We start from the raw sequence: 12,691 nt of genomic DNA, 5'->3' as shown, positions 1-12,691 counted from the left end.
TGTTCCAAGGGCATGTCTGGGGGAAATATTGGGCGTATTTGGATCTCCGAGAAATAATTGCCAGGGAAGGGAGAATTTTCGAAGTGATAAGGTCTTTTTAAAATAAAAGTATACCAAGGAGAATTTTTCAGGCGGAATCTTCTGCAAGAAATTTTACAGACGGGGGGAGGGGGTTCATCAAGCATAGAATTGCCCGGAAGGGGTTTTAATAAGTCAATTTTTGCAGCTCCCTGACACACCTACAGATTTTCATCGTCCTAGCACGTCCAGAGGCACCAAACTCGCCAAATCACAGAACCTTTTCCCCCAACTCCTCCAAAGAGAGCAAATCTAGTGCGGTTACGTCAATCATGTGTCAAGGACATTTCCTTATTCTACCCACCAAGCTTTATCCCGATTCCTCCACTCCACGCGTTTTACAAGATTTCCTACTCCAACTCCCCCCAATATCAAAAGATCTGGTTAGTATTTGAAATAAGAGCTCTGAGACATGAATTCCTTCTAAATAAAAAATGTCATTAGGATCTGATCACTCGTTCTTAAGTTAAAAATACCTCAATTTTTTAATTTCTCCAAATTAACACACACCCCCCAGCTCCTAAAGAGAGAACAGATCCGCTCCAATTATGTCAATCACGTATCTAGAGCTTGTGCTTATTCTTCCCATCAAGTATCATCCCGATCTCTCCACTCTAAGCGTTTTCCAAGATTTTTGTTTAGGACCCCCTATGTCCCCTGATCCAATTCGAGTCGAAAATGGACATCCGAGACATAAGATCCTTATATATATATATATATATATATATATATATATATATATATATATAATATATATATATATATATATATATATATATATCTCAGCTCCATAATATATATATAATACATGTATATATATAATCCCGTTATAGTTGTATGATAACTTAAAACTATTGTGATAATCAAAGGTCAGCACTTATCATTTAAATCTCCAACTGACACATTGTAGGTGAAGGTTGTTTCATGAGAAGGCCCCTCTGCATGAATAAGGTCATATATAGGGGTTATGCCTGTTTTATACATCTCTTGCAACATTGATACTGGATGTTTCCTCTAAAAAGAAAGGATATCTAGCATTAGGACAATTAAAACACATAAAATGGAAAAAACCAAGTATTTGCCCATACCGAAACTTTTTCCTCATTAAAAGAAAGAAGACCTAACTTTTAATTTGCTTTTATCAAATTCTTTCAGCAAGACCTATTTTTAATGCAGGAACTGAAATCTGTCCGAAAACGGGCAACCAGGATCATCCAGAATAATAGGGACATTTTCTACCACGATGCCCTAGCAACCTTTGAACTCCGAATTTTGAAACTCCATTTGAGTGACCTTATTTTGAGGTTTGGCAAAATGCTGCTATCTAACCCTGCTGATCGTGACATTTTACCTCCAGAAGCCCTGACAGTCAGCCATACGAGACATAAGCCAACACTGCCTGTGTGAACTCGGACAAACCGCTACAACAACTCTTTCGTCTCTTATTTTGCGTCATTATGTAATAGTGCATAATAGCATGTTTTGTATTTCAATTTCAAATTAGCAATTTGAGCTACATTTGTGGTTTAAATAAACCTTTATCTTTCTCTCTTTTTCTCTTTCGTATATGAGGGAAGCTTCCCTTTCCTCAACTCCTCGATTTTTACGCTATAGTTTGAATTTACTTCTTAAGTTATTTAAGAAAGTGGCATTGAATTTGTGTATACAGTGCTTTTATGTTGGCCATAGAATTGGGTAGACGGAGAAGTGTTCAAAGCTGGAATACTTGCTGTGTTTTGATGGGTATCTCTAGGGTCTTTTTAGAAGGCCAGAGCTAATTTCCAAGATAGAAACGCCAATGAAAATTCTATAGAAGAATCTTAACTATGCTGCAAAAGAACTTTACAGAATCTTAACGGAAAACTGGGAGAGTCCGGCAACGTACTCTTAAATCTTGCCAAAAATCGACCATTAAAAGAGGATTCTTTTATAGATAGAAAAAAAAATTACATATGATTCTTGTCTAATTGTTTTTTTTTTTTTTTTTTATCCTTTGGTCTTTGTTCCATACTGAGATATTCTAAATGTAAATCTTTTCCTTGTTTTCTCTTCCTTTTCATTTATAGAAAATAAATTTGTTGCCTTTATATATTTCCCACAGTTATCCTACTTTTTTTTCATTATTGTAACTTCTCTAACCTTTATATACTCATAAAATTCCCCAAAAAAACAGATCTAGTATCAATAAATCCATTGCTGCAAAATTATAGGTTGTAATTTCAATGTTTTTTTTAGTCCATTGTTTTTACAATCCATTTTTTTAGTTTTGGTTACTATTGGACTTAGTCACTCCTTTCTTAAGGGTATATAACCCCAACTGTTTGTTTAGCTCACTAGCCTTGGAACTGATCACCTCATAAAAATATTATGAGACTTCCACGACTTGAATGGATCAGTTTTTCTTGGAACTTAAGACTCCCTATTGAAAATTTGCAGAACCTTTATAGATTCGGCTGCTGGAGAAGCATGCATTGCATTGACTACAGGAACTTTTCATTGTACTCCCCACAAACTAGCTTGGTTCTGTCGTGGCTGAATTGTAGGGACTGTAACGGCACTTGCATCTATTGATACGGATTTAGTAGCCAGAAAGCCTGAAACCATATCTCTCTCTATAGCTTGGAGAAGATCTTCAGGGGAAATATACATTTCCATGAAACGCAGATCGAGATGTGGAATATGAAAATTGACACATCAGAAATATGTTGCAATCGTAATGGTTGTGAACTGAGCGTGGTCTTTAAGCCTCAAAGGCATTTTACACAGCCTAGTCCTCTTGAGGTCCTCAGCAACATTTAAAAGTCTACTCTCTTCAAACCTACTTTGAACTTGAGAATGAGCTTCTCAAACTTATAGATACAGGCATATATGCTGTTTATCTGCATGTATGAGTCAATGAACTAAATATCCTTCTTCTTGGTCATTTCTGGAACAATTTTCTACGTTGGATCCTTTCAACAGGACGTTCACCTGTATAAAAAAAAAGAAAGCCAACAATTTTCAAATATCGTTTCCGTTGTCGATATCCGCATTTTGATATTGATATATCCCCCGACATGCCGATATAACAATATTAAATATCGCCCAACAGTAAATATTTGTGGACAACTAGGAGTGTACTGCCCCTTCCTCTAAAACGTTGCAAAGAGAGACCATTGGGTGTTCTCCAAAGTTAGTTTTTTTCGTCAAAGAAGTAAGGCCATTTAAGGACTAAAAATAAGCTTAATAAAAGCAATAAATAGTGATATCAATAATGAACTTTACCAAATAGTATAAAATAAGGAAAACATCATAAATGGGAATATGGAGGAAATTGGTAACTTTATTGTAAGCCAGCAATGAAACGCATTCGAAGTTTATTGACGAATTTGATATCTCAGAATAGTAAGGAATTCCACGAGAAAGGGAGCAATAATTATTTGATAATTTTAACTCTATTCATTGCTTGAAAATTTCTGGTTTTAAATTAACATTTTTTAAGGTAATTAGAACATAATTTAGTAGGGCTAGGGGGTTGGAGCCTTTTTCATTGGAATGACTCTGTATTTGATAGTTCTACAAACTTGTTTTGGTTATTAGCCGGTTCTTTGTTTCCTGGTTGGTTCTCTGCTGCTTCTGTAAAATTGCATATTGTCTATCTGGGATGAAGTCAATAACTTTTTTTTAGAGAGAGAAAGGGCCTCAACGCCTCACAACGTTTATTCCTTGGTCCATGTTTCTCATGAGGCGTAGCTTCTTTTTTTCGGGGGAGGGGGGGCAACCGCACTCAACACTCTGAAAAATAAATCGGATATTCGTTGATTAGAAAACACTGTCAAACTTGTTAAACACTAAGGTTGAAGCTTTCATCAAATTGATTTCATATAACACGAGGAAGTAGTGGTTGTCATAACGGATAAATATTAAAGTAATAAAATTTGCCAATTTTGCATGCTAAGCAGCAATTTTTGGTGCTACAGTAAAAATATTTTGCGCGTGTTGAGGTACGAAGATATGCGGACGTTTCTGTTTATATTTGAACATAGTCAGTCAGCCGGGTACCTTGAACAATCTGTAGGCAAAATCCCTGGAAAACATCTAGAAAATCTTCATTCGCTCTTTGGAGCGCCCATGCTTCAGAGCCATGTTTGACCGCTGTAATCACTGTAGCTTCCAATATTCTAACCTTTGTTTGCAGGCTTGTCTTCCTATTCCTCCAAACTTTTTATTAATTGTGAAAAAACACCCCGAGCCTTGGCTATTCTACTTTTAACATCTTCACTTCTCCCACCGTCCTTATTAATAATACTACCAAGGTCATTGAAGCAGCCCCCTTGTTCAGTCTTTTCGTTACCCAACATTACCTTTTCCTCTTCACTTATTCCTAGCCTTAGTGACTTGTATAATCTAAGTCCAGGAGAGTTGGTCTCCCCTTGCCTTTCCTGTGCTCCTTAAGAAAAAGTCCATCAAAATAATGCATATACAGGGGGACAGAACACAACCCTACTTAACTTCTGATCAAACAGTTCGTGGTAACGAACTGTAGTAAGGAGTGACCCGGCTCAATAGTAAACAAAACTCTAAAAAACGGAATTTTGATGCTAAAATATACATCAAAAGAATCAGATTTTCATGCTGATTTTAAAAATATAAGTTTCGTCAAATTTAGTCTTTGTCATCAAAAGTTACGAGCCTGAAAAAATTGCATTATTTTAGAAAATAGGGGAAAACGCCCCATAAAGGTCACAGAATCTTAACGAAAATCGCACCATCGCATTCGGCGTATCAGAGAACCCTATAGCAAAATCACTAAAGTTACGCTAAAGTTTGACTCTGCCACAATTTTGCTTTTTAAAACAATTAAAAGCTTTAGCCTAAAGAGCGAGGGACTGCGGAGGGGACAATCCATTTTATATACGGAGTAATTTCTGTTCGTTTTTAGTTTTAATGTCGCTCCTTACTTTCAGTTAAAAGAAGCTAGTTTTTTTTATGTAATTTAGTACAAAATCAGCTGTTAACCTCTTTTCCTACCTTAACTGCAGCAGTCACAATTCTCGTACATAGTACTATTTCTCTCTGGTATATTCACTTTTTATAACTTTTTATACTCTGGTATACCATTTTTACACTCTGGTATACAAACGTACTATTCACTTTTTCTCTCTGGTATACCATGCAAGGATAAGAACTTTGCTAAAACGTCTAATAAGAGTTTTGAGATAGCCATTTTGTTCAGAATAGTTGAAAAGCCCCAAAACTATGCCTTTGGTGATAACATGACCCCCCTCCAAGCCCCTGTTGATAGGTCTTTAAGCTGTAAATTATACCCATTGTATAGTATTTTTTTATTGGGGAGTCATACGAGAATAACCAACAAAACGAATTTCAAAAACAGTAAAAGAGAATTAAAACTAATGATAAATATGTAAGGAAACAGAAACAAATTATTGTGCAAATTATATAAAGTTTTCAGATCAATCTGAAAACGGTGTTGAATTGAAATAATTACCTTTTAAGTAGGTTTTCAATGCTTTTCTCCCGCATTAAGCAATGCCAAGTATTATCGCCTTGCCTCAAAAAAGTTTGATTTTTATGGTTGAACACGTGTATTAGAATCATGAATGGGATTGAATTCAGATGTACATCCTTGTCAAAGGTATTGCAGCAGAACATTAGTAAAGGGCAAAGTGGGATTGGCGCAGTTTTTTTCCACCTATTTCATTTGGAAATAGTTGTAAAAATTTTGGAAGGGCGTCATTCGACTAGATATTGAAATTCTAAATAATTAGGGACTGCAGCTATTACAGCTTGCGATTGAGACTCCTTTGCATTTGTGACTTCTTGTTATTATGACTATTTGTGACTGCACATGCTACTATTTTCCACTGCAACAATGACTGATTGCGACTTATACTACTTGTAATTGCAATTACGACTTCCACTATTTGTGTCTTTGCCACTATGTACGACTTGGCTGATTCTCACTGTGGTTGCCATTACCTGCAGTTGCAAGTGTTACTAATTTGATTGAGACGGCAACTACAAATGGCTCAGTATGGAACTGATTGTGATCGAGGCTAAAACTGCCCCCTCCTCAACGCCACGCTCTTTACGCTGAAGTTCTTTAGCATTTACAAAAATCTTATTGTTCTAATTTAAAAAACCTTGTATTTCAGGAGTCATTCTTATTGAACTGGGACACAATTCTGACTTTAGTCTATAGAGCGAGTTGTTAAAGAGGAGCAACCCCCCTCATATAAGTACTGATTTCTGCTCATTTAAGTTTTAATGTTACTCCTTCTTTTCAATACAAAAACAAATGTATTTTTCATTTAATTTCTGATCGTTTTATAAATAATGCCAGGAAATTGATCTCCACCTCTATGGAAACATCCCACCTAACCATGGGTATATCCTCTATACAATTCAATCCTGGTGTAAATTTACCACAAAAAATGTTGCCTTTTACATCTTCTTGCTTAAAATTGAGTTGTCAAATATAAAACAAGACAAAAAAAGAGTTTCCGCCTTTCAGCTATGCTGAACGAAAGGGATGTCTCAAAATACAACATCACAAAATAGGATGCCACTTAAAAAAGCCACTAGAGCTTTCGATTTTCGTTGGAATTATCCCTCTCTCGATATTCTAGGACCACTAGGTTGACAAAATCCCCCTGGGAGAAAAAAATTAACAAGCATTCGTAACCTTCTTCTGGCAAAATAGTATTTAAACCTCAGAAATCAGAGCATCTGACTGGATCAAGCTTGTTGATCAAAATTAATTTAGATTGAGCCACTAATTATTTTCAATCCTAAAGAATCAATTTTTTCTCTTATCCGTATCCCATGTTTCGTGCCTATTATCCGGGCGTAGATTCGCAAAGTGATTTTAGAATCAACCCCCCCCCCCCACTTGAAGCTTCGAAGTAACTGGAATTATAGGAGGTTATTTTTTACAGTATTTTTCAATTACACAAAAGTGTTTTCGAGTTATTTGGATCAGGCTTTTATTGATCAAGCTTAGGTCAGAGTGTCCCACCACATTAGGTCGCACTAGCAGTTTCCGATTCTATTAGACTTTTTATTAAAGGCAAAGTCCTCTCTAATATTGGTTTCTTATGCTTCTATACAAGGGCATATCCAGGGGGCAGTTTCAAGGATAAATGCCCCACCCAAAAGGTTAACCGTCATTGTAACTACGCGAGTGAAGCACTAAACATAACAACGAGAGAGCTAATTTTCGTTGGTGCCCCTTACAAACTCTAATTATGTATCTACCCCTTTTTATGGCACTTGGTATTAACCAAGTGATATATAGCAATTGCAAATTCTGTCGGTCTGTCGGGCCCGGTTTTGCTACTTTAGGCACTTCCAGGTAAGCTAGGACGATGAAATTTGGCAGGCTTATCAAGGACCGGACCAGATTAAATCAGAAATAGTTTTCCTGATTTGAACGTCTGGGGGGGGGGGGGGAGTGGGGGGCCGGTTAATTCGGAAAAAAATCGAAAAAATGAAGTATTTTAACTTACGAACGGTTGATCAGATCTTAATGAAATTTGATCTTTGGTAGGATATTGTGTCTCAGAGCTGCTATTTTAAATCTTGACTGGATCTGGCAGCATTAGGGGGGGTTGGAGGGGGGACCTAAAATCTTGGAAAACACTTAGAGTGGGGGGATCGGGATGAAACTTGGTGGTAAAAATAAACGCAAGCCCTAGATACATGATTGACATAACCAGAACAGACCCGCTCTCTTTGGGGTAGTTGGGGGTGGGGGGTAATTCGGAAAAATGAGGTATTTGTAATTTACGGAAGGTTGACCAGATCTTAATGAAATTTGATATTTAGAAGGATCTTGTGCTTTAAAGCTCTAATTTTAAATTCCGACCAGATCCTGTGACATTGGGGGGAGCTGGAGGGGGAAACTCGAATTCTTGGAAAACGTGAAAATTGGAGTTTTTTTATCTTACGAGTATGTGATCGGATCTTAATGAAACTTGATATATATAGAAGGATCGTATGTCTAAGATGCTCCATTTTCGACTCGAATTGGATGCGGGGACATAGGGTGTTGGAGGAGGGAAACAAAAATTTTGGAAAACGCTGAGAGTGGAGAGATCGGGAAGAAACTTGATGGGAAGAATAAGCACAAGTTGTAGATACGTGATTGACATAATTGGAACGGATCTGTTCTCTTCGGAGGAGCTGGGTGGTGGTGGTGTTAATTTGGAAAAATTAGAAAAATTGAGGTATTTTTAACTTAAGAACGAGTGACCGGATCTTGGAAAACGCTTGGAGTGGAAGAATCGGGATGAAGCTTGGTGGATAGAATAAGCAAATGTCCTTGCTATGTGATTGGCGTAATTGTACTGGATTGGCTCTCTTTGGGGGAGTTGGGGGGAGGGGCTCAGTGATTTGGCAAGTTTGGAGCTTCTGGGCGTGCTAGGACGATGAAAATTGTTAGGCGTGTCAGGGAGCTGCACAAATTGACCTGATAAGGTCGTTTTTCCAGATTCGGCCATCTGGAGAACTAAACGGAGAAGAAAAGTTAGAAAAAATGAGGTATTTATTACTTACGAGTGAGTGATCGGATCTTAATGAATTTTGATATTTAGAAGGACATCGTGACTCAGAGCTCTTATTTTAAATCCTGACCGGCATTAAGCCTCTGATTTTCCTTTTTAATCAGTCTATTGATTCTTAGAATTTTGTTAGAGCTCATACCATATGAGCTCTTGGCTCTTAGCTCTTCTTGCCTCGTCACAAGTGCTAAGAGCGTCACAAGTGCTTAGCTCGTTACAAGAGCTAAGAGCCATATGGGCTCTTAGCTCTTGTTTTTGCGGTTAAACCACCCTTCTATCTACCTTCTAGTTATATGCCCTTTGATTTCTAGAAAGAAAAGTTAACTATTTCTTTAATTATAAGAATGGGAAGAATCATTAAGCTTCGTCCGCAACAGTCGAATTGGTGCAAACACAAAAAGGAAAACTGTGTCGTTCTCCTTTATTCGGCAATTATTTCTGAATTTAGCAAAATGATTATCCATATGCAAATTTTTTGGCAAAGGTGAAAAGCACGGTTCAAACGGTATGGCGAATACTGAAAGGGCAAACAAAAGGAATATGTCGAATTTTATTGAAATACCAGTAGGGGTATATGCCACAACGAAGCAGGTGGTGGTTGCTCTTTCCATATTTATTTTATTTATTTATTTTATTTTATTTCTAACCCGTCATACAATACAAACTAAACAGAGACGGAGTATACAGACAAAACGACAAAAAAAAGGAATATGAAAAAAAAAAAAAAAAAAAAGAAACATCACAACAATGGAATAATTTATAAAGAACATTCGATGAAGCACTGAACCGCTTTTGCATACATACAACTTTAAATATCACTGTACAGAAATACATACATACATACATGCATATTTAATTCCCATCAAAAAAAAAAAAAAAAAAAAAAAAAAAAAAAAAAAAAAAAAAAAAAAAAAAAAACTCACTACAGAAGAATACACAACACACAAGAAAAATAAAGAACACATGAGTATCTAACTACAAAAAATAAAAAAACCTATTGCCTCAAAATAATTGCCCAAGGATGAGTAACAATTTTAGAGTTATATCTGGCGATTTGGGCTAATATTGCTTCATTAGGGTTGATGATCCCATACCGACTTGTCACAATACGGTTACTTGTCCATGGTGGAAGCCGTAAGAGGTACTTTGCATATTTATAATATGTAGACCGCAATTTTTTCTTATCTTCCTTTTGGAAAATCCTCCAAAAGGGACTTAGATACAGATAATGAGGTAGTGCCATTGCATTATATAGATGGGCCAAAATCCACCGATCAAACTGACGCTTATAAACTACAACACGGCTATACGCTAAAGAGATCCGCTTCTGCAGATGACTCTGCAAAAGATGACGTGTTTCAAGCATAGACCGACCAATAGGGATCCCCAAATAAACTATGTGTTCGGCAAGCCGAACAGTAGCACCACCCAGCCTAACATCAACAGCAGACCCTTGCTTTGCATTAAATAACAACAGATCAGATTTTTTTTTGTTAAACTGAAGGCCTATTTTTCCATATTCTACTTAAAGCTGGATAAAATTCTCCTCTAAACCGTGAAGGAGGCAGCTCAAATTAAGTACATCGTCTGCATAGCTTATTAACGATAGATCAATTCCTCTCAGAATGTATGTCAGATTTGACTTAGATTGTGGTTTAACGATGCTGTTATTAAATGCGGTAGGTGATGTCAATGCACCCTGCCTTACACCTTTTTCAACGGGGAGTACCGGGTTATTTGTCAGGTTTGGTGTTATTGGTAGCTTAAGCCTAGCTTTTAAATTTTTATACATATCATATAAAGGGTTTAACATACTTGGATCAACACCTACTAGGCCCATATCTAAAATAATCTGCTCATGAATTAGTGAATCAAAGGCCCTTCTGACATCATGTGCAGCGAGAGCTATGCTCTCACCGCTTTTCTCAGCATCTATCAAAGCCGAAACAAGAGCAGAAAGAGCGTGACCACTACCAAGACTAGGCTGAAAACCGAATTGATGGTCTGGGACTGTGCATTTCGACCGCAGTTCATCGACAATAAGTGCCTCAAATAACTTACAAAAAACTGTAGCCACAGTTATAGGTCGGAAAGACGAGCACTGGCTAAGTGGCTTTCCCTTTTTAGGCACAGGTGTTAATATTCCTATTGAAAAAGAATCAGGCACTATACCCAGGTTAAAAATTATTTGAAAAAGCAGGGCAAGGTGCTCAAGGAACAGCTCGCTGCAAAACAGCAGGTGCTGAATTGATATACCATCACAACCGCGCGATTTCTTTTTTTTTTAGTTTTCTAATAGCAGAACGGATAGAACACCTCGTAATTTTAACACCAGGACTGTTTTCTTCTCGCTTTCGTGAGAAGAAATCATCCAGTTTCACATCGAAGCTTTTTTGTAGCTTGATATCAGGAGCCGAAAATTCATTTCTATAATGCTGAACCCAATTATCTCGAGATATTGAGGTCATTGTTACATGAGATCTTTCTTTAAACAATGAAGACCAAAGTTTATTTGGGTGGGTAAGGATAGCCTGAGATGAAGAACGAATAATTGCACTACGGTGTAGTGAAAGTTCTTTCGCGAATTTACGTTTACTATGAATTCGAAGCTTATTCACCCACCCGTCTCGAGGACAACCAGCCTCACGCCAAACCGAAAGCCAGAATTTTGCCGAACTACACGCGTTTTGAAGATTAACATTTGCAGACCAGCCTGGTACTTCGGTACCAGGCCACACCCGTCTAAATGGTACAGCTGATTGTTCAGCGAGACGTAATGCATGCACAAGCTCACCACAATAAATATTCAACCGAATTCGTGATTCCGCCGGATGGTTCTTAGAACTAACCATCAGCAGATCAAAAGGAACGCGGATTTTTGAAACAAGTTCATCACAAGTCGACTGAAATGAACTCATAGACGCACGTTTCCAATCACAAACAAAATAAGGACGCTTCTGGAGCCTTCCAGGAGGAGGCGGAACACTACTATTTAAATCAATATTGAAAAACAATGGAAAATGGTCAGATGTAAAATTTGAATCAGAAACAAGAACCTCACTCGGTGTAAGTGATTGAGTGTGCATAACATGATCTAGGTTTGACATACTTCCCGAATTATGAATATATGAAAAATTCTTATTCTTAGACGCGAGCATAAATTCATCACCTAACATACCGAGTAACATATTAGCACGATTAGAACTTGAACTGTTGTTGCCGCTCGGGTTTTCAAGATCACAGTTAAAGTCACCTGTTATCAGACACGAAAGTCCATGCTTTTTTATTTTATCAATACATTTGGATAGCCTTGCAATACTTATGGCAAACTGTCTATCTGATCGATCATCACGATAGTCCGTAGGGAGGTAAACATTCACTATAACAATATCATGCATTTTGATAGCGAGAAAGTCTAATGCCGAGTCAAACATAGAAGTTGATAGAGAGGATCTAACGTAAGTCGCAAGGCCACCAGATGGCCGGCCATGAGTGCGAGAGCGTTTGGCTGCAACTGTAAAAACTTGATGGTTTTGTGACAGGTACAATAACGGAAGGCTGAGAGAGGTTGCAAAATGTTCCTGCAAACACACAATATCATATCTTGAAAGAAGGTCCTCGATAAAAATAGACCGGTTAAGGGTATTTCCATTTAAATTCCATGTTGCAACTGCAAGCTTAGCACAAGCGGGTTCTAGATTCATTTTGGTAGGGAATTCATATTGATTATCGCTTTATTAGCCGGACATCTTATGTTATAGCATGTATGGCCTTTCTTTTTGCATATAATGCAGTACATATCTTTAGTGCACAAATTATCCTTCGTGGATGTGTGATCAGAAGCACCACAACGACCACATATAGGCGTCAATACGCAATTAGTCGCTAAGTGACCAACTCTATGGCACGAATAACATCTTTTTGGGAGAAATTTGAATTCTTCAGCAGGCAGCTTCTCATAACCGATTCGGACTGAGACTGCAAGAAAGTCTTCGAGATCCTTACTAGTCCCGAAATACAGCTTGAACACTTTGGAGCGCTCAAAGCTACCG

General features: G+C 37.5%; 1 protein-coding gene across 1 annotated transcript; it reads right to left on the bottom strand.

Moving 5' to 3' along the window:
* Positions 1 to 948: 948 nt before the first annotated feature.
* LOC136040729 (uncharacterized) lies at positions 949 to 12,343 on the bottom strand. Its single transcript, XM_065725033.1, has 3 exons — positions 10,956 to 12,343; positions 10,222 to 10,864; positions 949 to 1,092 (listed from the first exon to the last, which is right to left on the bottom strand). Exons 1-3 carry the CDS (start codon positions 12,341 to 12,343, stop codon positions 949 to 951), a joined length of 2,175 nt encoding a protein of 724 aa, XP_065581105.1.
* Between the last annotated feature and the right edge of the window lie 348 nt (positions 12,344 to 12,691).

The sequence above is a fragment of the Artemia franciscana genome, chromosome 21 (genome assembly GCF_032884065.1).
Source record: "Artemia franciscana chromosome 21, ASM3288406v1, whole genome shotgun sequence".
In the NCBI taxonomy this organism is placed as follows: domain Eukaryota; kingdom Metazoa; phylum Arthropoda; class Branchiopoda; order Anostraca; family Artemiidae; genus Artemia; species Artemia franciscana.
This window is presented reverse-complemented; position numbering and strand designations above follow the sequence as displayed.

Coding starts and splice junctions, on each gene's coding strand:
- LOC136040729 (XM_065725033.1), bottom strand. CDS start 12,343: ATGAATCTAGAACCCGCTTGTGCTAAGCTTGCAGTTGCAACATGGAAT. Junction 10,865..10,955: donor CCTGGTGTTAAAATTACGAG/GTGTTCTATCCG, acceptor GCTGTTTTGCAG/CGAGCTGTTCCTTGAGCACC. Junction 1,093..10,221: donor TAATAAGCTATGCAGACGAT/GTACTTAATTTG, acceptor CTTTCTTTTTAG/AGGAAACATCCAGTATCAAT.